Below are 23,940 nucleotides of genomic sequence, written 5' to 3'. Positions count from 1 at the left end.
GAACAGTGAGATATTTGTGTGCATATCAGCCCTGTATACCACTGTTGTGTGGTGGGTTAGAAACTCATTTGCACCAACAGGTCTGAAAGAAGGACTGATATTTATTGTAACCTTTTCCAGATTTGTTAGCCATTTCATGATAAGCACTTCAAATGGTCACTGAATTTGACATGAGCCCTCTCATTCTTTATTTCACTGTGGATGAAATTATGGAACTGTATAGGGCACAAGAAGAAGGCAGTTATTTTACAAATTCCAAGATTTTCACCTCTACAAACAATGCATTCAGCAAAAACTTTATTAAACATCGTATTCCTTTGTACTATTTTACAGTCTACACATTTACATTAGTGTTTGATCTAGAGTTTCACACAAGTTAAAATGCTGAGTAAATGGAGTTGCAAGCATTTGGCTCACCTCATGAACTGCATTCTACAGATACATTCAGAGACTCACGAACTAATGGTGGCAATTCATAAAAGTGACTGTTGGTGACTTTTGACCAGTCACCTATGATACACTGAAGAACATCTCATTTTTACACTATAGAACGGTTTTGTGAGTAACTCTGCATAAAACACAACATTTTGCCATGCAGCATGCAAACAACAAAGTTCAGATGCCTATTTCCAGTCTGAGGCATTTGTGATAATGGAAGCTGATACGGACATTAAGGCTATCAGTCCAGAAGGTGCCAAACAGTCAAGACATACAGGTCCACACTTGTAATAGTACTCTAGTGTTGAGCCACCACTGTACACAAAGTTGTATGACCTGTTATTGTTATCTGGAGAAGATGGCAGTCATCTCCTTGCTGAGATCATATTGTATTGTCTAGTATTCCCTCATTACTGCATATCATACTCTTTAATTCACTTGTTTCACACTTGTATCACTGTTGTATAATTCTCTGTATATGATGAAATATCATAATACAACAAACCCATTTGTGAAAATCAATCACTTGGTATCATTCGAACTGGCTTACATGCTGGTATAGTGCCCTTTAACTTCAGTCATGCTGACACTTGCTTGAATTTTTGTACTTTATTGGATGGCTCTTCATTGACTGAGCTTGGCTTAACTATGATTTTAGGTCACTCAGAAGAGGAAATTACTGGCTTGTACTTGCCATCTCTCTCCAGTCTTAGTATATTATTCCTTGTGCACTGTTACACACCTCCTCCAAGTCTGTATTTATTCAAGCCATAATTATCGTGTGTTACAGTTTTCACACAAACTGATGTTTCACAGCCCACTTCACTTCATAAAAACTTGAAGAAAAATTCAGCAATTTATTAGAGAATGCCTTAACATTTAAGCCAGACAAACTTCCTGGTGATGGGTGAAAATATCTAGACAAAGATGGATTCCTGCATATAGTTGGGTGAAGAAGGAACAAAAAGATAAAAGGAAAGCAAAGAAATAAGCATCAGATGAGATTACAACAGTGAAATAAACATTAGTACACCATTGTAGCAATCAGTCCTCAGTTCAGATAGGAGATTCACTATGGAACTTAAAACATAAAGAAGAAAATTCGAACGAACAAGGAAAACAGTAAAAGAAACCAGACAAGTCTTCCTTTTGTATTTTATTTGATTTATTTATTTCTTTTTGAACTTGGCTCCTCTTTGTCACCTACATTTAGTTTAAACTTAAGAAACAACTTTATAATTATTAGTAGCTTATCAGTCTTCACATATTTTCATTGCAGTTTGTCTTTTGTACCACATTTGAATTGGTGTACTTAGTAATCTGCATTCATTTTTTCAATGAGTAAAAGGCATACGTAGTTGATTAATTGTTTGATTTGGAGTGTTGTTGAACATATTGTCCACTAAGTGGTTACACAGGAAAAAGTAATGCTATTCAAGTCTATTGAATTGAGATTGGATACCTTAAACTATTTCTGTCTGGCTAGAGAAAGTCAAAACAGTATGTATACACACAACATGTACTTCCAGTCCATCAGTAACAGCAATATCCAGGCTTATGTTTGTGTAGTTTCTTGAAAACATTTCCAGTACATTTACTATATTTGGGTTATTGAAAAGCATTGTGCAGAGCACATATTGATGGAAACTTCACAATAAATAACTACAGGTATTTAAAATATGGTCACCATCCAATTTAATAATGAATATCAGAAGAAATTTGCAATTATACCAACAGGTGCAGCACCAATACAAAATGATAAAAATCCTCATTCAGACATTCTAAAATCTGTTTTCCCTTGGTTACCATTAATTAATTTAGATGAGGACCAAGATGGTACTTTCCACAAGTTCTTTTCTGCTTCCTGCTTTTTTGTTGTGTAATTGAAAGAGTAGGAGAGTTTAGAGTATAACAGTCTGTCAATAATGAGATCATTAGAGATGGAGTTCTAGTTCAGAATGGCCAAGATATCAACCTTGTCCTTTTCAAAGGCCCCATCCCAGCTTTTGAAATAAGCAGCTTAGAGAAACCATGAAAAACCTAAATGTGAGTAGCTCAACAGGGAGTTGCAACCCAGCACTCTTGAATGTGCTCCCTTCCATGATTTGAATTTGTGTCTGTGTCTAATTACATTATTACAAATGGAAACTTGGACAGAACAGGCAATAATGCAAAAACATTAAGTTTTTCACAAAAACGTTCTCATTTTCTTGCAAGCAACATCCATACGGCTTTGTGTATTGTGTAGTGGAAGGCTGATCTGAGAATGTATCTGTGAATTTGAAGTGGTTAATCTTATCCCATATTTTGTAGATTCCTGTCCACACCAACATTTTTTATATTGTTATTTGATTTGAAAATTTATCCAACAAAAGCATAAAGTTACAAATAGTTGCATTTGCAAATAATCCAGGTCAGTGCATGTGAATTATTGAACAAACAGCAAGTTTCTCTGAAAATAGAAAGTTGGTAATATTGCACCACTGTCACTAGGATACCTTATTGTGTTTCACAAAATTGACAGACTTATGATATAATGAGTATACTAAGAGTAAGACTATGTAATCAGTTTTTTAATTATTCTAATTCATGAAATAGTCACCCCCAACAGATACACAGAACAGGAATATTAAATGCAATCTTATGTAGTTAAGTAGACTGCTGGCCTATTTAGTTTTTCATTTCTTTAACTATGATGATTAGAATCTTTGCCTGGAGTTAATTTTGTTTGTAGATTTAGTCTGAAGCTTTGAGTATATTGTTGTAGACACAGATGTTATATTATTGTAGCATTATATCTTTATTTTTCATTTTCTATTTATTTTTGAGTTTGTACTTGGTTTTATTGAGAGTCTGTTTGAAAGGAGACTGTGTACTATTTGCAGTCAGTCACACAAAAGTATCTTATGTTGGCTTTAATTTATTCACTGTGATAATGTAGTTGTGTGGGTCTGCATTTGAATAAACATTTGGAGAAACTATTTTCTGAACAGCTACCTTTTCTTTTCATCAGTAAGTGTGTGACTCGTTTCAGAACATGCAGTACTTAATGATGTGTGTTTTGTAACACAACAGTTATTCTGAAACCAGTTATGCTCTATTGGATGATATAAAGGTAACAATTTGAAAAATAGTTTTGCTATGTGTCCAAATACCTTATTTTAAACAGATATTGTGTATCCTATGGATAATGCCTTGCATTTCGATTCACACAAAATGATTAGGCATTTTTCAGTAGCATGCTGATTGCTGAGTAAAATGCTGAACAACTACCTTTCTTCCCCATCAGTAAGAGCATGATTGATTTCAGAACATGCAGTACCTTGTGATATGCATTTTGTAACAGAACACTTCTGAAACCAGTTATGCTCTAAAGGATGATACAATAAAAGTAACTGTTTGAATAGTAGTTTTGCTGTATGTCCAGATATCATATGTTGTGCAGATGCTATGTACCCAGTGGATAAATTTCCATGTAAATTTTGATAATGCCCTTTACTTTTTTTGTACAAAATTTTTATGCATTTCCCAATAGCCTAATTATTGCAGAATAAAATGAATGTTAGGAAAGCTTAGATGTAAAATATTAGTGTTATAATCATGAAGACAGTTGGCTGACAGCAACAGAAACACCTTAAAACTGATTTCATAAGGCCACTTTTTCTTACTTATTGGCATTAGCATGACAGCTCTGCCTTGAATGGCCTTAGGTGCTTTTATTGTAGTAGAATAATTGCTAGTCACACTTACTGATATTCATACATTTCTCTTTTTTACATGTTGCAAATGTCTATATCATTTTGTGTTGAATGAATTGAGTGTCCTTAAATGAAAGATTCAGTTTATTCTGTTACAGTATATGTACTGATAGAAAAGCTAGATTCAGAGATTCCTTTATCTATTAATTGGGATAAGTAATGTAACATCCAACAGCCTGGAATATATCTCATGAGGGAGAACAAAATGCCAGTTTGAAAATGTGCAACCTGTTTCTCACATGGTCTTTATTTTAGACATGCTATTTGTTTGCTCTGTACAGGGCAGCTAAATATAGCTTCATGCTGTGTGAGGGCTGTTACATCACAGCATTCCCTCACAGAGCACATGCTTAGACCTACTTAAGTGCACTACCTGCTTCAAGCAAGACAGTGCCTTCTTAAAATCATTTCTATCAAATTAAACATAGTAAAATATTTTGATATTTTATTGTTACAAAAAATACACCATACTTCACTCACAGTACAGTATTTATTATTTGACAGGCAGTGAATACCAGCAACAGTAGAGGAGGATTTGCAATGCATAACTTATGTGTCTCACATTTCATATGATCTATGTTACTTTTAGCTCATTATATATTTAAACATATAGATGTAGTCACACTTCTTCTTGTCAAATTCTTTAGTCATGTGCCTCTGTGTGGTTATACTTAGTTCTGCTTTAAAGAAAAGGTAGTTGTGTAAAATATCATTTTAAATTATAGCTGACTGTTGACTGCATGATTTATTCAGAAGCAGGTGTTTAGACTCATATCTGATGTTCAGCTCATGCCCATTCTATTTATACCATCTTAGTTTTGAAACACTTCATACTTCTTTACTCTCACTGTTCCCTCAGCTATTTAATTCTTCTGCCTTGAAAGCAGAGCCAGTTGGCATCCATTGAAAGAGCCTGTTCCCACCATGACTCCGTTGCAATCTCCCATGAGAAGGGAATTGTGTAGAGGGAAACTTATAAATAATCTCCCAGACTGTCAGGCTGATGAGATCTGCCTGCTCAGCTCTGTCTAGGAGCTGGCTGGCTCACAACACGATTAGACATGGTTGGAAGTGGTTGAGTGTGCTTGCTATCTCTCGGAAAGTTTGAAGTGGTAATAGGGACAGTGTGCTATACTTGAGATGTGCAGTTGATCGGAATTTAAAACAAAATGGTGAGTAAAATTAAAGAAATCATCAATTCATGAGTGTTGTGATACAGTGCCACATAGTTTCAAGAACTCCCTTCTGTTACTGGTGGGCAGTGTGATATTGATAGGGAAGTGATGGATATGGAGTAATTACTTTCAATTAGGACAGCCTGTGTTTGACATAAAATATTTATCTCATTATCAGCCTGTGGACAAGTCTAAACCAGGAATGAAAGTTCCTGAGATTAAAGCTCCTGAGGGTCCCAAGATTGAAGTGATCCGAGAGAAAACACCAACACGAACAGATAGCAGGAAAGGCTCCCTTGCACCAGGATCTGGGCCCCCAAGCCGCCGAGGCTCTCTTATTCCACCAGAAGACCAACAACGAAGGCCAAGTCTCATTATCAGTGATGAGGTAAGTGTCCTTATGTGTCTCTCTGGAATTGTGTGTAGCAACGTTTTTGGTAGTATGCAGGGTAAAATTTGCCAATGCTCTTTGTTGTACCTTTACAGATCATTGCTAGGTACACTATTTCAGAAGCTGTAGTAGCTGTAGAGAACATAAAAATTGTACTGTGATGTCCTCACAAGTAGGATTGGTTTTGAGTGCATGCTGGAGTTGCAGGAACATACAGTTAATGCACATCTAACAAATTAATGCAAGTTCTACTAAATATAGAGTGAAATTAGCTCTACAAAGGAACTCGGATGCTTGAAAAGAGGAGTTAATAGGAAAATAAACTTCTGTTTCACCTCTGCAGAAACACCAATACTGTTCTAGTCTCATTAGTACCATGACAAAGAAAGTTAACAATATACAAACATGAAATAATTTATTACAACTGGAGACCTGTCTCATTTATTTCAAAATCTTAGCTGGGACAGCCCATTAGTACAGATAGTTGACTTGAATAAAAGAAGGTTTCTTAAAAATTTTCAATAGATTCATGGAAGTTTTGATTCGCTTTCACATGCCCATGCATTCATGTCCTGAGATTTATGTCAGCAGCAGGCAAATGGATAAGATATTTTAAACTAGTATTATATATAATGACAGTTATCAAAAAATTAAGAACATAGGTGGAACATCATAACTAGAAGTAAACTTTCTATATATAAATGTTTTTTTTGCAACTATGTACAATATTATCCAGGAATTGCTATCAGAAACAGAAGAAGTTTGTGGTTTTACACATAAAAAGGAAAAGTAGTAAATATTCTTAAGGTTAAAGTAATTTTTGTACAGCTGTTGTGGAGTGCAGACATTTATGCAACTTTCTGTAGCTTTATACGTTTCCATGAATTCTTTCATTTATTTAGTAGCAGTTGTGACCTGTGCTGTTGCATCTCAACCATCTTTTGGATAATTATTTATTGCTCTCATTACTTTTAAATGATATTTAATGTACATACAGAATTATGATCAGTAATCATAGATGCTTTTAGTGATTGCAATTCAGAGACTGTCAGTCACTGATATTTACCTTGTGTCAGTGCAGTTTACTGAAGTTTCTTTTCTTTCAAATATTGCCAAAATTCTTAGTGTATACTAAACCTTTCATACATATCTAGTACTTAAAACGTGGATAAAATGTAAACTGGAACATAAATAGTTTTTTCATTCTTATCCTCATGAAAGACTTATTAAAACTTTTGCTACTTTATTTTATTTCCGCAGTTCATTTCAGTTACTTAAAGTGTCTAATATATACACTTACTTGCATTTTAAATATCACATAAAAATAAGTTGTCTTCCAAATAATTTTATTCAATTTATCCAACAAATATTTATGATAACAAAGAGCCGCCCATGTTTTTATACAGATTATGAAGCCATAGAAAGCCTTCCAAAACTTTTATGGATGACTGATGGCTTACTGTTCTTACTATTTTGAATTTTTAATATTTATAATTGTCAAATAAATAATGAAAATCCATACATAGGGCATGAAGGGATACGAGTACAAGTACAAAGAGTTTTAGAATCTGTACGAGATTTGTCTATGCTTTTGAGAAGCAACTGTTAAATTTTTGCAATTAAGTAATTGCCTTCTTGTTAAAAGTATGCTGGTCATCACTGTGACTATATCCTTGTGATGAGTAGTGACCTGCCTCTCCTACTGTTATATTGATTTTGCTTTGAGGTTTGTGCAATTATTTCCCATAAAGGTGTCCTTTTGTGTGCATACTTCTTAAATTACTAATACTTTTCTTTAAATATAAGATGGTTTTTAAGATTACAGACCTATCTGTTAAATGTATTCCATACACCAGATGTTAAACTGGGTCCTAAGTGTATAATTGTACAAAAATATTTTGATTAATAATAACTGAAATTCAGTTGATAAAAATGGTAAATGTAATAAAAAACTTTTAATTTATCTGATAAATGCTGTCTGTGATATAAATGTTTCAATAATATTAATGATTGCGGATGGTTTAACATGTAAAAGTCTTCTTTAGGGGATACAATTTTATTAGATGTCTTTCACACAATTTTTTTCCTTAGACAAAATTTTATTTAGATTTTGTACTCAATCATTGTGAGAACACATTTTATCTTGATTAACTAACATTTATTTATAATTGTAAAACTTGTAAACGATTTTAATGACTTCTATGCAGTTGGGACATTAGAGCCTAATTAAAAAAACTTAAAAAAAAAAAAACAAAAAAAAAAAAACATTTATCATTCAGAAAAGATATGAAATTAAGACTGAAATAGTTCTAATTTGCATTCAGAGATTGATTCTGATGATTACAAAACTGTTTTTTTATCTAGTTATCTATAGTGTTTCAGACATAATTTAGATTGGTTTTGTTATGTTTAATGTATAAATAGTATTAACTCGTAATCTTTTAACTATGTATAATATGTATTATTTCCATAATTTTTCATTTCATTTCCAGTGACAAGACCAAAAGAAAGATAGTTTCTCTATTTTTGTTCTTTTTTATTACATATCTAGTGGCTGAGTAGCTGCACAACAGTTATTAGGTGTATATTTAGAATAAATAAAATGTGTAAACTTTTAGTTTTCTCAGGAATTGTTTATTTCTTTGTTAGTCTGTAAAAATCAGATTTAAATAAGGAAGTTTCCTTATAATAATTGGAATGTGACCTGACCCACAATCAATTTTCCTCCATTTTGGAGTACCAGCCAATAAATGTATGAATAAATGCTGAATAGCTATACCTGTGTTGAATAAACATCAAATGAAGATGCCACTACTTAGTGGTGTGTTTTATGACATATTTAAAGATCAACAAAACATCACAATTCTTTTTCACTTTGATAACCAATGGAACCAACAGAAAAAAAAAATGAAATCAATTCTGTATTATCAATTTGTATGTTTCCACTCAGGATGGCTTGCAGAAATAGATACAAATAGATTTATGGCTGCTGCAGGACATGAATAATACACAGTTGAATCCAAAATTGTAGCAGCAGACTAATTAAAATCATAATGTGGGAAGAGATGATGTGACTCACCACAGTTTAATTTTATAAAGTAATTAAAGTACTTCATTGTCACTTTTGGTAAGATACAGTTATTTTTCTCTCCCTTTTATTTGACTTTAGCCCTTTAAAAATTCATCCAAGTATTGTTTTTGCTGTTGCGATATGAAATCAGATTCAAGAAAAGTTACATTTCAGTCTATAAAGTAACTACTAGTAACCATTGGAATGCACAAATAAACAAGTTATATGGTGTTGTCCCTTTATATGTGAAGAGAGAGAATTCATAATAGCTCTGATACTAATTAATCCCTAATTAACTAATATGAAATAAAATAATGAGTCAGCAGGTAGTCAAGATAATAAAAGAGAGATTTGGTTATCATATTTTCACAGTTGGATCCAATGATGGGGAAAAAATTATTAATATGGACAATGTGTAAAAGTAAATTATCTTATTTACCGTAGATAGCCCCCTCATAGAATGAATGAAAAATGTAGAAATAGACAATACTTATAAGTAAAATACTTTCTTTTTCCTCTAATTTTGCCTGTTTGTTTGAATTAGTTCATACTGAAAGGGCTTCAGTCACAATTTTTGAGAAAATGACTTGTTACTGGAATAATATTCCTTGGGACTAACCTAACGTCCTATGATGAAAGGACCTCTCATCCAGTGCTCATACAGCAGAGTAATTGATACATGCATTGTATTTTTACATGGAGAAAATCTCTCAGTACATCCCTGCGGCCTTTTCTGTGTATACCAGTGGCAACACTGAAGACATATGCCGCACATATTTACTTTCTCTATTTCCACTGTTTCTTGTAGGGAGCTTGACATAAAGTTTAAAGAGAGATTGAGAAATCAATCTTGTGGGAAGAAAATGAGATGAGATTTACATAAGAGAAGGGGGACTTGTATATGAATTACAAGGATATTGTAGTCAGGGCTCATTTTCTCTTTTTTTCTTTTCTTTTTTTTTTAAAAAAAAACTTTCTGGAAATTTTATAAAAAGACTTGCCTGTCAGAAGAAAGTGCTGAAAGAAGTGTCCTCAACACAAAAAGAGACACTTTAACAGCAACAGCTTCAGGCACTTCGTTTATGATTCCAAGTTTCCTGGTTGCATTGTTATCCCAATACTACATTGATGATATGATCAAGCTTACTTTCTGTGTGGCTCAAGCAGGATAATCTTTTCCTAGTCTACCCATTAGTGTAGCATATGTGACAGCATGTTTCCCAATAAAATATGCCAAGCTGAGGGATTCAGTAAAACTGCTTTGTTATATACTATACCAATTTTATGATGAATTTTGTGCATGTCCAGTGAGTGAAATTTACATGACTAGAGTTTTTCCACAAAAACTCAAAAAGTATTACAGTCGATAGGTTCAGCACCTATGAATCTCAAAGACTGTGTTAATATTGGAAGGAGTTACTGATTAAATTATGTTTTTAAAGCTTTGTTTAACTATAGCACATGAAAATAAACAGCATTGTGATTTCTTTCATACTCATTGCCAGTCTGTATGGTCTACTACTTCTGGAGCTCAGTATTTTTCTGTGTATTTTGGTTGAAATATAGACAAAAAAATTTTAAATGCATCAAAATATTTCATGCCATGCAGAAAGGGCACCACTATTTTGTGTTTATTTCATCACCCACTCCACAAGGACAGTCTGAAAAGTTTGCAACCTAACAAAGAAATGACATTTTTGTTCAAATGTATCTTTATTTTTCAACATGATCTCCTTGTAAGTCTATACACTTCCTCCAGTGATGCTCCCATGTATTTAACCCATCCAAATAATGATTGATGTCTTTCTTTGCAAATAGTTGTTTATGAATGTGATGGCCTCTTCGTTTGATGAAAATTTCTATCCTCCAACCTAAACTTTTAGCTGAAGGTACAAAAAAAATGTCACATGGGGCTAGATCTAATGAGTAAGGAGGGTGGTCAAGCAGTTGAAACCGTAGTTAATGGATTTTTGCCATGGCAGCTGCTGAGGTGTGAGACGGCACAGAGTGAGTAATTGTGGCACCTACCCTGCAGTCAGCTTTCTCATCCTTAAATTTTCAATCAATATGTGCAACACGCTCTTTAGATATGCTCATAGCCTCTGCTATCTCTCTGACCTTAATCTGGCAATACTATTTGGTGAACATGAGCCATGTTTTTGGTCGCCCTGAATATTCATCATATTCCAAACTGGTATGGCCATATTTAAATTCAGCTGCCCAAAATTTCATGGTGGTAACTGATGGTGCAGAGTCCCCATAAACGGTGGCCAACTTGTGTTTAAGTTGATTGGAGTATTGCTTTTCAAAAACAAAAATCTAATGAAAGCTCGATAGTTGATTTTTTAAAATTTTCACAAAAACACTTGCATCTACTCTCTTAAACGACTGTCAAGCAACAACTGTGTGTCCAAAATGACTGAAATTTTAGTGAGTGCCCTACTAGACATGCACAAAGAATTCCTCAACTTTTGTTGCTACCTTCATGTTGAAGTCAGAAACTTTTCAGACTATCTTTATAATCTAATGCTTGAATGTCAAGCAATGTTACTGAATAATATTTCTTAAGAGATGTTTAAAGAGTATTAAACTTTTTTGTGTTACCTAAAAGTCACTCAACTGGACTGAGACCCTTTCAGGATGGACTGATTCATTTGTTTCATTCAGTGTTCTAAAGGGTTGATCCATCCTCCTCTGCTACATTTTTGACCTGTCACTCCTATATTTTTCAAATTACTACATACATGTGACAGTACTGATAATGTGACCACAACCAAAGCCAACTGAAAAATACAAGAATGCTTAGTAAACTTTTCATTTAGATAATGATGTGTTTAATAATGCTGACTCCTTCATATAATGCTGCCATGTTTACTATTTTATACAGATTGCTTGATGGTGACAGCAGAAGCTCATTATCTCTGAAATATGCAATATGTCACTCTTTCAGTGTTCTTGATCATATTAAAGTTTTCAGTCCAATATTCTACTTTATTGTATGTTTATGTTATCTCCTACATGGCATAACTCACCAGAGAAACAGTGCAGAATTTTTTATTCTGATTGTTGCAGGTTCTTTGAATTAAGGCATAAGGCACAGCAGTCTGTTTGTCATTTCAGTTGCTATGTCTTTATTTGTTTTTCTACTTTTTCAGGTAAATCTCATTGGAGTAGATCATTTCCATGGAAAAGTTCTTAAAGGATTACATATATATTTTTGCTGTTGTCATAATTACAGTTGTTTTGTTCTAGGTATTTTGAGTGTTGCTGTAGAGGACTGAAATTTTACCAAAGTTGACATATTTTAAATAACTCTGCTGTTGTCATATATGTTTCAGTTATGTCTGTAGATAGAGTGAAACATTCAGAAGACTCATATAAATAGCAGAAATCTTATGCATACAGTATAGATTCAGTAGATTGCAGCAGGTACACTTCTGGGAACTGAACTGTGAATGTGGGTTGTCGAGTAATGAGAAGCCTTCCTTACTTTTTCAGATGTCTATTTATAACACCAAAATCATTGATAGTAATTAATCCAAGAATCAGCAGATCATGCTTAACTGATATTTTTCAATCACTGTGGGAGTTTGAAGAAGAAGAGTAATGAAATGAAATAAAATAAAAGGTTTAAGCTTGAAAATAAATCAAATCGGATGTTGTGTAAAATTTAAATTTTCCATTCTCAGAATTCTCTTTCCAATATATGAAATAATATATTAGTTCTAACTGTAATGTGCAAAACAGTGAACTATTCTTTATTTATTATTCACTGTTTAATTTCTATCGTTTTTGTAGAGACACATTCCACCAACGTGCTTTGTTTTGTCAAGATAACCAAAAAGTAAGGTTTTCTCATAAACCTCTGTCTGGTCTTCTAATACAAAGAGGCTATGCCCATTGACTTCATTTCTCAATAGAAGCAACTTTATTGTTGCTCTCTGTGGACATTTAATACCAGAGTCAGTCTTGATTAAAATGGTTTAAAGTGATTCCCAGATCAGTGATATGAATGATACCAACACTTCATGTGGGCAGTGAAATAGATCACTGATTATCAATGTCAATAAAAATTTTTGAGGACACCTAGATACACAGTGGAGAATCATGAATCTACACATTTCTGTGATTATTACTGATAGGTTGTATACTTATTCTGCTGGGAGATGACATTTTACTGAAGTAAAGTTTTACTTTTAGGAAAATAGAAAATTACGCCCTGGTGAAGTCCTTGAGGAGAAAAAGGTGAGAGACAACTATAGTAACCACTGGTCACCTACCTCTGTTCTACAGTGTTTGTTCACCATGTTTTATGTTATCATTGTAGCCCAATATTTTTGCTTCATTGCTTTGTTTCTTCACTTTATTTTAATTCATGTTTCTTTTTTATGTAAATGCATCCCAGCAATTGTTGCAGATTTTATTTCTTCTACAGTATGTTTTTCAGAAATTTATTTGCAAATGGCTACAGGTTTAATTTCATAGCTGAAATCACCAGTTTTCTTTATTTGCATTTGCTTTTGTTTCAGTATCTTTTTGTTTCTACAGGGTTTGCTGCTTCAATTTCTTTATACTGACTGCATTATCTATTATTTACTTTTATTTGTCTGCAAATCCCTTCCCTGAACTGCTGTGTGAGGCTTACAAATCACACTGGGAGCATCCATCCCTCGCTTTCTTGTATTGTTCGTACACTGCTCTCAATTACATTGTTTTTCTACAGGTTGGAAAATTGCGGCCTGGTGAGGTTTTAGATTCAAAGGTGAGACTCCTGTAGAGCTGGCACAAAGCTGACCTCTTCTTTGGTTTCATATCTTCCTGCATTATCGATTATGACTTTTTGTAACATATTATCAGTTGGTGAGCTCAATATTCTGAGTGCAATAAAAGAAGTGAAACAAGCAAAAAATAAGTATCTAATAGATATCCATGAAGTGTTATGTAATGAAGAATTCGCTATCTACAACAAAATTGTTGTGACTATCTCATGTGTTATTCTTTTTTTTCTTTTCCCCACAATGTTACATTACCCTAAATGAAACATGAAACACATTATATTTTTAAGGTTGATAATTATGGCTCTCAGTTGTCACTCTGCATTTTAAAATATAAAATCATTGCAGAATACATCATAAGAAGATATGTGCCACACTACTGAAGCTGTGATTAATAACGTGCACATTACATATTCTGACTACCTGCCTTCTGCCTTCATTTCATCATGTCTCAAAATGCTAACTGGTTGTAGAATTAAATATCCAGATCATTTTTATGCTCCAGTTATCAATGTCTATTTACTTGTTGGATCTATTTTCATTTACTAAGTAAAAATTTTTTCATTGTATATTTTCATAAGTAGAATCTTAGCCCTTTCTACTTACAACAAGTTGTTGTTCCCTCATATCGTAAATGTATCGTATGTTAACAGTCTTTCCATGCAGGTTATTTGGGATGCATTAATTTTGAGGACTCAAGTATTTAAATTTTTTATAAGCAGTTGAACCAGGACTTTATTTTCTGTTTCCTGTAAATATCTTGAAGCTTTCATGTTTATAAATGTTCATGATTACTTATTATGTCAGAATATCTTGCAGACATTATTGAGTGATGTAGTTCATTTCTTGAGTTATTGCTCTCAAACACTGATGCCTGAAAGAAAGCCCTCCCTTTCCCAAGTGTTACGTGCATCCCAATATCTGGTGAAATGACTGGAGCAGTTTAGAATACGATGCATCATTACAGCACATTTCATGGATGATATATTAAAGGTGAACAGTTACTGTAACAGTTGCAGGAAATGCCAAAGAGAGTGTAAGATTTTTGCTGTGATCGGTTTGCTTTGTGCTAGAGAAATCTCTGATCCCACCTGCATTGTGGATTCCTTGTGACATTTCTACCATGGACTGAGTGGTGTGTTCATAATATTTGTTTATTTTGTCTTTTATTTATTTGTTTATTTTTATTATTCATTTTATGTTTTTAAGTTTTTTTTTTTACCTCCAGCCCTTGGTTTTAAAATTTCATTGATTATTATTTTATGATTTCAGTGAGTGATTTATTTTTAACAGCTTGCTTCCTATATGTGTTTTATTTACTTTTGTTTCTTTTGAAATGTTTCTTATTTTTAATTTACAATTATTTTATTTACTTCTTCTTTTCATTCCTTTTCTTTTGTTTCCATTTTTGAACATAACAGAGGAAAGGTTCTCGTCCTGGGGTACTGGAAGAGAAACAGGTTAGATGACTGTGGGTCATAAAGGCTCAATGTGTTATTTTTGTTGATTGATTGTCTAGAGAAAGAAAGATACCATAAGTGTCCAATAAAGTATGGTTCTTGCATCTTCATAGTGGGATAGTAGAAGGGGGACTGGAGCAGATATTTGTGCATTCATTCATTCTCTGTGTTCAACAACTACAGAAGATATTTCAAAATATACTAGATAGTATACTATTTAGATAAATACTCATAAGTGTGTCTGACCTGTTTTTTAATTTGACAAGTACATTACATATTATTATTTATTAAACTTTACACTTCATTTCAAAGCCATAATTAATGTGTAAATTTATAAGATCTTTTACACATGCAAAGAAACTTCTACCACAAAACATTAAATCTCTCTCTCTCTCTCTCTCTCTCTCTCTCTCTCTCTCTCTCTCTCTCTCTCTCTCTTGACTTAAAAAAGCGACATTCATTTCCCAAAACTTCAGTTTATATTGTGAACAATAGATCTGTTTATGTGTACACTATAGTGGTATATATTATGAGCTGTTACATTTATTTGATTTTGCCAAAGTGTAGATTATATGTAATTTATAACTGACAAATCAGTATGTTTCTCTAGCTGTCACAACGTAAGTGTACAGGTGTGTGTGTGTGTGTGTGTGTGTGTGTGTGTGTGTGTTATTCTTTCTCTAGCTTGTCTAAGTATTTTTCTCAAAGCTAGCAGAGTTTTAATTCCATTTTATGTATGCCTCTTGAAGACTCAACACCTCTGCTATTCAGTGAACGGTCTTCTTTACTCTTTAGATATTTACATTCTGTCAGAAATTTTCTATATATTTACAACTTACTTTATAAAATCTTGGGCCTATCAGACTTTTGTGGTACACTTCTATTTGGGATGTAACTATCAAGCTCAGTTGAAGTGCTATTAGATATCTAGGGCATTCATCAAAATTTCACAGCTATGCCATTTAATATCATCAAATCATCAGATTACCTTCCATTCAGATGGCTGTTGCATGTAGCGACTGTTATATTTACTTGTAAATAATAGATTTCAGCTACGAGTCATCCTTTTTAAATTTTATTGGTAGATCTAGATTTCAGCCAAAAACTAGCCATTCTCAATGCACTATCATTTTTGATCAATGCATGTAATGCCTGTTGATCAGGGTTCATCCACAGTTCATTCAATGAACTATGGATGAAGCCTGACCAACAGGCATTTCATGCATTGATCAAAAATGATAGTGCATTGAGAATGCCTAGTTTGTTGCTGAAATCTAGATCTGCCAATAAAATTTAAAAAGGACAACTGGTAGCTGAAATCTATTATTTACAAATCATCAAATCAATTTAATATAAAGTAAGCACCAAAATTACTTCCAAAAAAAGGCACTTCTCTCGTAGACTATCTGTAGAAGGTAAGTTCTCTCAAGAAATAAATTCATCATTCCTTTTTTATTTCCACACTGAAACAGAAATTGAAGCTGCATGCAAGATCGTATGAACAAGAAACATTATCTAGGGTGGGCTCAATTTAAGGGGAATAATTGACCAAGTACTGGTTAGATATGTCCCTAGTAGACCAGTCCATGAAGAAAGGGGTTGTTTGTGGAGTTATTTCCTCACTGGCCATGTCAGTTGATGCTACATCACAATTTTCATTTGTTGTTTCCAACAATTTATGTAATCAAATCTTAATGAATAGCATGACCAATTCTTTACACTATAATAAAGAAATATAAGGCTGTAAGTCCTTTATCAGTGTATACTTGTATACATGTCAGATGTGGAATATGTAGGTATCCGTACAACATTATGTGCACAAGTTATTAGTGATAACCTGGTCAATGGGTTATCCTTCACAAAAATTAAGTGAACCAGATTGATCATCGCATAAGAAAGAATTATAAAATATTTATGTCAAGTACAATGTGTGACAAAGAATTTGAGTCTCATTTCTCAGAAAACTAAGTGATATCTGACATGACAAAGGCACACACAAAATAGCATTGGTATTCCATTCTTATGTAATAAAAAGGTGCCTCTGTAATTGGATCGAAGAGACAATTGTGTAGATACAAGGAGACACTGAAGGCCTTCTATTGTTGTTAATTTGCCTAGAGTTCCCCTTTCCTTTATAATCTGATGTGACTGTGTTTAAACTGAATGTTTGTACCCCCAATCAAACATGTCCTGTGTGAAACTATAGTATATATATATATATAGTTAAGAGATCCTTGATATACTGTATTTGCACAGTGTGTTGTTTACAGTCTACACTTCCTGATTTACTGATACCACAATTTCCTGAAAACATATTTCTGTCATTAAACAGTTCACATATAATTACATTCTGGTGAATTCTAGTACACAGTTGTGTGGTTGATAATGCTCTGATGACATATTTTTTTACATTTAATTATGTGAAACATTGTAGCCTCTGATAACAACTTAGACCATTGCTTGGCTTCACTACCTGTATTCAAAGACAATATTTTGCATTATTATTATTAACAATGTGTTTGACTTTTGTAGGAACAGTAGTAGAAAACTCATAATTTAAAGTCTGATATAGGATAACAATTTGGTTAATTATGTAGATATTATTTGGTATCAGTATAGCAAAGTCCAAAAAAATTAAAGGTGCAAGAGCCATACTTTGTTCTTAAATTATATCTTTCATAGTATCTTAGACTGTCGATTCTGAAGGTGTTTCTTCTCTCTAACTTGTGTAGGAAGATCATGTTCTTTATATGTTTGTAGAATAGAGCAAGGATTAAAAATGTGTTGCTTTCCAAACTATTAATTAACTCAGTTTAATAATATGTTTCTACTCATTCTTTTTTTAGTCACAAAATTCTCATTTTATTTGACATTGTTTTATACTTAAAAACTGATTTAATTTCCTTTAATCTTTCAATTTTTTTATTTGTTGTTAATTTTCACCAGTTTTATTGTGACTAATTTTTTTGTTTATCTAACTTATACAAAGAAATTTCCTGGTTTTTTGAATGTGTTTCTGTGTCTCACATCTTCTGCCATAAACTTTTTGTACCATTAATTGATTATCATTTTGTAACATGAATTTTATCTTAATATACAGCAGTATTTGATGGTCAGAAATTTCTAACTTCAATAAATAATTTATTTTTAAAATACTATCTCAATTTGCATTTTCATCTTCAGACAAATTTTGAATCATTTAATTTCTTTTGATCATATTTCATTTAATGTCCCACAAAAGAATTACAGAAATATATTTATTGATTTTTTATTCAAATATTGTGAGTCATAATTGATAAGAATGTTCTAAGCATTGTGGCTCTGCTGCTATAGCGTAGAAGACCAAGTGGTGATATGAGACGTCCAAGTGTGGCGGAACTAGGTGAAATGATTGATAAGCCATCAACACCTCTGCGGGCTACAGGAAGTCCAGGACCTCCTGTTATTGTTGACGTGCAGGAGAGCTACTCTGCTGTTGAAGGTATCTGAATTGGTTTACCATGTACAATTGCTTTTTCTTGTATGCTGTTCCTTCTGTCTTGTACGTGTAACTGAGTAGTCAGTCAAAGAAATAAGTACACACTATAGTCATATCAAATGCTCTAAGCTTGACATGTCACCATTGTTAGAAGCTAACAATAAAGCCTAGAAAGTATGTAACTATTGTTGCATAACAGAGTGTTAGTTTCAACACTATTCATCATTTATTCTCTACAAGGCCAATTAAGTAAAAATGTGTTTACGGTAATGTGTGTAAGAACAAAAATGGGCAGTAGTGTTTCACTTGCGTAATTATATGTAGTCTAATTTTGTATTATTTCCTTTATTATATATATTTATCAGTTCTTGGAAATGTGCAGTAATTCAGGCAAGGACATAGCCAAAGGGGGAGGGGGGGGGGGAGGGGCAGGGGCTCCGGACCCCTAACACCTAATGAAATTACACACAATCTAGTTCCCATCTAGTGAAAATGAAAGCTATTTTTATTTTCAATCATACAACGAAAAAGAAATATGCGCTAATGATAGTCAGCAAGGCCAATGGTAGATTTAAACTGGCTGTATATCTGTAGCACTGTGGGCTATTGCCCATCCCTATTTAAGCCAATACAGTTGTTGGCCTTGCTTGAGCTCAGTTGTTGAATTTAATGTAAGTACTGTCGTTTATTGTTTTTATGTTGTGTGCTGTTGTGGGAGTTCCTAATTATGGATAGGTTTGTAAGAAGAAAGAAGAGGAAAACTGAATTTTATTTGTATGGTAGCTTTATGGTAAGTTAAAAATGTGTACACACTACAATAAGAGCTTATTACCTTTCTATCTATAGCAGCACTGGAGTTGTTATTTGGAGGCTGGCAGAATTTTGGTTGTGCAGTATTTCAGTATTTCACAAGCCAGTGAAGCAGTAAATATCTTACAAATAACATCAAGTTAAAATCAGTGCATAATAATACTCGTGGATTTATCTGTGTCACCCAAATGGTAGTGGTTGCATTTCTTTAAAATATTTGCTCAATATTCTATCATTAGCAGCCTAAATGACAAAATATCACCCAATCTGCTCATCTAGGTGGTACTCAATTATGAAAAACAGATTTGATACAAAACAATGAGAATGAGTTTGTGGAGAGTAAGAGGAGTATGTAGTGACGGTGCATTCTATAGTTAGTTTCTAAAAGATTTTTTCAGTGGGCTTCTTGAATTTGTCTGAGCCGACTGCACTCTGCATCCCTCCATCCCTCCCCCTTTTTTCAAATATCTATTTACACTGTTGTAATACTATAATAACTGAAGCCAGCAATTCCATGCACAATTAAGCGTTGCAATATATATGCATTCATGCACTATCAGATTACTAAACATGCACAATTAAAGAAAAAACATGCAATGTCAGAATTCAGTCTTTTGTTGTGCTGCATTTCATTTATTTTTTAAACAATGTATAAAACCAGTTTTTCCAAATAACTGTTGACTTGGGGTGGCTCTGCATGTTGAGCCACTGAGCTAGCAATCTTTGTATTCCAGAGGTGAAGTGGTTTAGGTAAATGCCAGGGTTGGTCCCTTACTACAGGCCACAACCAATTCCTTCCAAATACCTTTCTTTCCTAACAGATTCCAATTCCCTTAAAGATACAGCCCATTTGCTTAAATAAATGAGTCATATCGAAGGTGATCCAAGCATCTTTTTGGAGACATCTGGCACTAAAAGCCAAATGATAAATAAATAATCATCCAAATTCTCCTCATTTAGGCTCATTCATTTGCCTGCCAGGGGATTCTTTAATTCAAAAAATGATCTTTCTTACATTCTAAGAAATGGCAGATTCACACTTAAATGAGGAAATTTTTGAAAGTGTAATGTTGAATAATTCCAAGTCCTTTGCACTTTCACCCCTACAAATTGTTCTAGCTTCTTTGCTGAAGAAAGATATATTTATTCCAATTGCTGTGCAAGTAATAATCATGGCCTCACAAAAAATTTGTGCTCAAACATTCCGGGTCACTTTCTAAGTTCAAATCCTGACTGAAAGAAAGGGAGCGTAAAATGACTGGGAGTGAAAAGGAGAATGGAGCATGAATGCTTCTTAATGGTTTGCCAAAAAACACCACTCCTAATTAACAAGATCAATTCTCCACTTGTCAAAAATTCTGAGAGATGGAGTACATGTTCAGTGCAACTTGTAGAAACTCTGTATTAGTAAACTCAAGACATATTATAAACTTTTTATATGTTTTATTTATTCATTATATTCACATTTTTCTTATCTCAGTAACTGTGCACTTTCTACATATATGTAATTATTTCGACTGGCTAAATAAGACATTGCTGTAAACATGGAGTAATGTTTCCATTTGGTTCTTTCAGATCAAACGGGTTATATCACTATTGGTGTTGAAGGAAATCCAGCACCCACCTTCAAATTCTACAAGGTACTTACAGTAATGAGTTACTATTAGTTGCCATTCATATTTAATGTTGATGAATGAAGTATGCCATCTTTAGTCTATACTGCGAATATTCTGAGACATTTTTAATATTTTTTTAGGGAATGACAGAACTCTTGTACATAGAAGGAGGTCGGTTTAAATTTGTAACTGATGGAGAGACTAATTCGATAACTCTCTGTATAAGGAAGGTGAAACCTAATGATGAAGGAAAGTACAAAGTTGTTGTTAGTAATGAACATGGAGAAGATTCAGCAGAAATGCAGTTGTATGTGTCAGGTAAGACCTGTTTTAAGACTTTTAATAAATGTAACATGAGATAACAATTTTCAAACTTATAATCCGTCCATGGAAGGTGCAAACTAAAACAATGGAAAAGAAATTAGAACACTTGTGGAGAATAGGTAAGTTTACTTAAAGTAGCAACCGAAGGAGTCAATCGTAGCTCAAAATATTTAGTAGAAAGCACAGTTGGTAGAATACAGCCTTTGATAGACACTGATATTATCAAAATGTAGACTACATCAGTGCATTCTAAAGCTGGAGTAGAAACAATGAAAATACCTGATGTGAAGGTAGAGGCTACAGTTTATAAGAAAACTACTTGCTAGTAATTCTGCTGTCTGTCCATGATAATATGAAAAGCACACAAATTGTGATAGTTCTATTAAAATGCACAGATGGAATAATCATAAATAGTGTGCTTTTCACCCCTAAGGTTTCTCATATGTTATCCATGTGTGTTAAACTTATTTTCCTGTCATTATAAACTTATTAATCATTGACTACTTCTCACATCGAGTTCTCTCTTTATTGTGTGCTTTGTGTCATTTATATTTTCCTTTCCACTTCTCTGTAGAAATAATTTTTTGCTGACCTAGTGTTCCACATTCTCATTGCATCTATAAATGACTGCACTTTCTGGCTATCAGTAACATGAACTTGGAGACTCATAATCCTGCCTTATTATATACTTGTTGTATTTTTGTTTTTGTACTTCCTGACATTTTAATTCACGAGCTGTATTCTTTGTTTGGAAGAACACATTTTGCAACTCTGTAAGCAAAGGCGGTCATTGGATATATGTATATCATAGCTAATTTTGGATTTAATAACACTGATCTGAGCTGTAGGAGTTTTCATACTTGACTAAAGAAAATTAATGATTTCTGGTATATATATTTTGGTTCCTCTCAGAAAGATACTGATTTTCAGTCTTTTAGACTTTGAATTAACTAATGTCTCAACCAATATTTTAAAAGCATATTTTTGAGAATCCAACTTTTTCAATGCCAGTAGTCCTGTTTCTTAGCATGTTACATTTCTCCACTGTATTATAGCTTATCTCCCTTGACTTGGATGAACTCTTTAACGCTGTAACAGAATTTCCCATTTAAGGGATAGGTGGGTGTTTCTTGAACTGGTACAGAGATAATGCTGAAACTTTGTTTCTGTTATGTTTATATGTAATGTGCAATAATGAAAGTCAAGCATCAACTTAATCTACAGAATATTTTTGTTTATCTGTCTTTCTAGAGAAGGGATGTGTGTTTCGTTCAGTGACCCCTCCAAGAGAAAATTCTTTGTTTCGATTTATTTATTGCAATAATGAAAGTCAAGCATCAACTTAATCTACAGAATATTTTTGTTTATCTGTCTTTCTAGAGAAGGGATGTGTGTTTCGTTCAATGACCCCTCCAAGAGAAAATTCTTTGTTTCGATTTATTTATTTATGTAATGTTGCAAATCAAAAATCATCAAATGTATGTGAACATTTATAAGGAGTCAGTTCCTCTGTTTTTGGAGGTAGGTATTGAACAGCTGAATTCAGATGGGGTGGTACTTCTCTTGAGGATGATATGTACAAAGGGCATAAAAAATGAGATAGAAACACTGAATAGCACACATTGTGGTTTTAGACAATCATCAGGTGAAGATATGTGAAATACCTGATGCCATAGACATATCAGAAGAAACAATATGGAATTTTATATGTGGAGGATTAACAATGAGAAAGGTTTGTGCAAGAAGCATAGCATAGGTGTTGGTAACTGATCAAAAGTAAATACAGAAATGAGTTTCTGAGCATTCTACAGATTATTTTAAAAGACTCCAACTCATTTTATCAACCCATTTGCTGTTCTGGATAAAATGTAAGTCCATCACTTCTTGCCAGAAATGAAACAGCAATGAAAGCACTCAATGGGAGAGTGGCTGTGCACCAAAAAAGGCAATGTTGATTTCATCTGCTGGAAAATTTACATCCAGTGTTTTCTTGAATGCAAAATGGATTCTTCTCACTGATTACCTTGCAAAGGATATAAAAGTAATTGGGAAACATGCTAGTCCATATGACCTATTGGACCAAATAATGCTTTAAAAATCTCCTAGATTATAACATAAAAAATCCACCTCTCACCAAGAAAATGCATGTGTCCACAAAGGAGCTTTTGTGTTGTGGAAATGGAGATTTGAAGCACAAATTGTTGGAAACATTCTGTCATCAGATTAAGCACCATATGATATCAGCCAGCTTCACATACATAGGAACTCCTGATTGGAAAATGTTTTCACTCATCTTAAACAGTTACTAAAGCCATAAATGGATACTGTATAGCTCTTACATATTGCATTTTGTGGGTGCTATCTACTCTCAGGAGAAATTATTTCCTTTAGTGACAGTCAGGATAACTAAAGTCATACCACACTAATTAATGTTTATGTGACAGGGATGACACTTTCAACTCTAGTTAGAGATCTTATTTTATTTGCAATCAGTTTTGGTGTTACATTACACCATCTTCAATACATAGAAGGTACAAAAAGTCAATATCCAATGTGGTGAACCTTCCTTTTCATTATGGAGTTAATTGCAGCAGCACATTGATGACACTGTGCCAGTTAATCTTAGTAGCGTCATTTTTAACACT

General features: G+C 33.4%; 1 protein-coding gene across 12 annotated transcripts in view; it reads left to right on the top strand.

The window, feature by feature from the left end:
• The window catches only part of LOC124555505 (twitchin), a 367,233-nt gene that overhangs the window by 73,077 nt on the left and 270,216 nt on the right, over positions 1 to 23,940 (top strand). For 11 of the 12 annotated variants that reach the window (XM_047129451.1, XM_047129441.1, XM_047129452.1 and 8 more), the window contains 5 exons: positions 5,550 to 5,759; positions 13,033 to 13,077; positions 18,401 to 18,548; positions 20,931 to 20,995; positions 21,112 to 21,289. In XM_047129451.1, the coding sequence (XP_046985407.1) occupies positions 5,550 to 5,759; positions 13,033 to 13,077; positions 18,401 to 18,548; positions 20,931 to 20,995; positions 21,112 to 21,289 (646 nt within the window). Of the gene's footprint in view, positions 1 to 5,549; positions 5,760 to 13,032; positions 13,078 to 15,028; positions 15,068 to 18,400; positions 18,549 to 20,930; positions 20,996 to 21,111; positions 21,290 to 23,940 lie in introns of all 12 variants that reach the window. The other variant, XM_047129442.1, reaches the window with a different exon arrangement.

Source organism: Schistocerca americana, chromosome X (genome assembly GCF_021461395.2).
Source record: "Schistocerca americana isolate TAMUIC-IGC-003095 chromosome X, iqSchAmer2.1, whole genome shotgun sequence".
Taxonomy (NCBI): domain Eukaryota; kingdom Metazoa; phylum Arthropoda; class Insecta; order Orthoptera; family Acrididae; genus Schistocerca; species Schistocerca americana.
The sequence above is the reverse complement of the archived record's forward strand: the minus strand, read 5'-3'. Positions and strand labels throughout refer to the sequence as shown.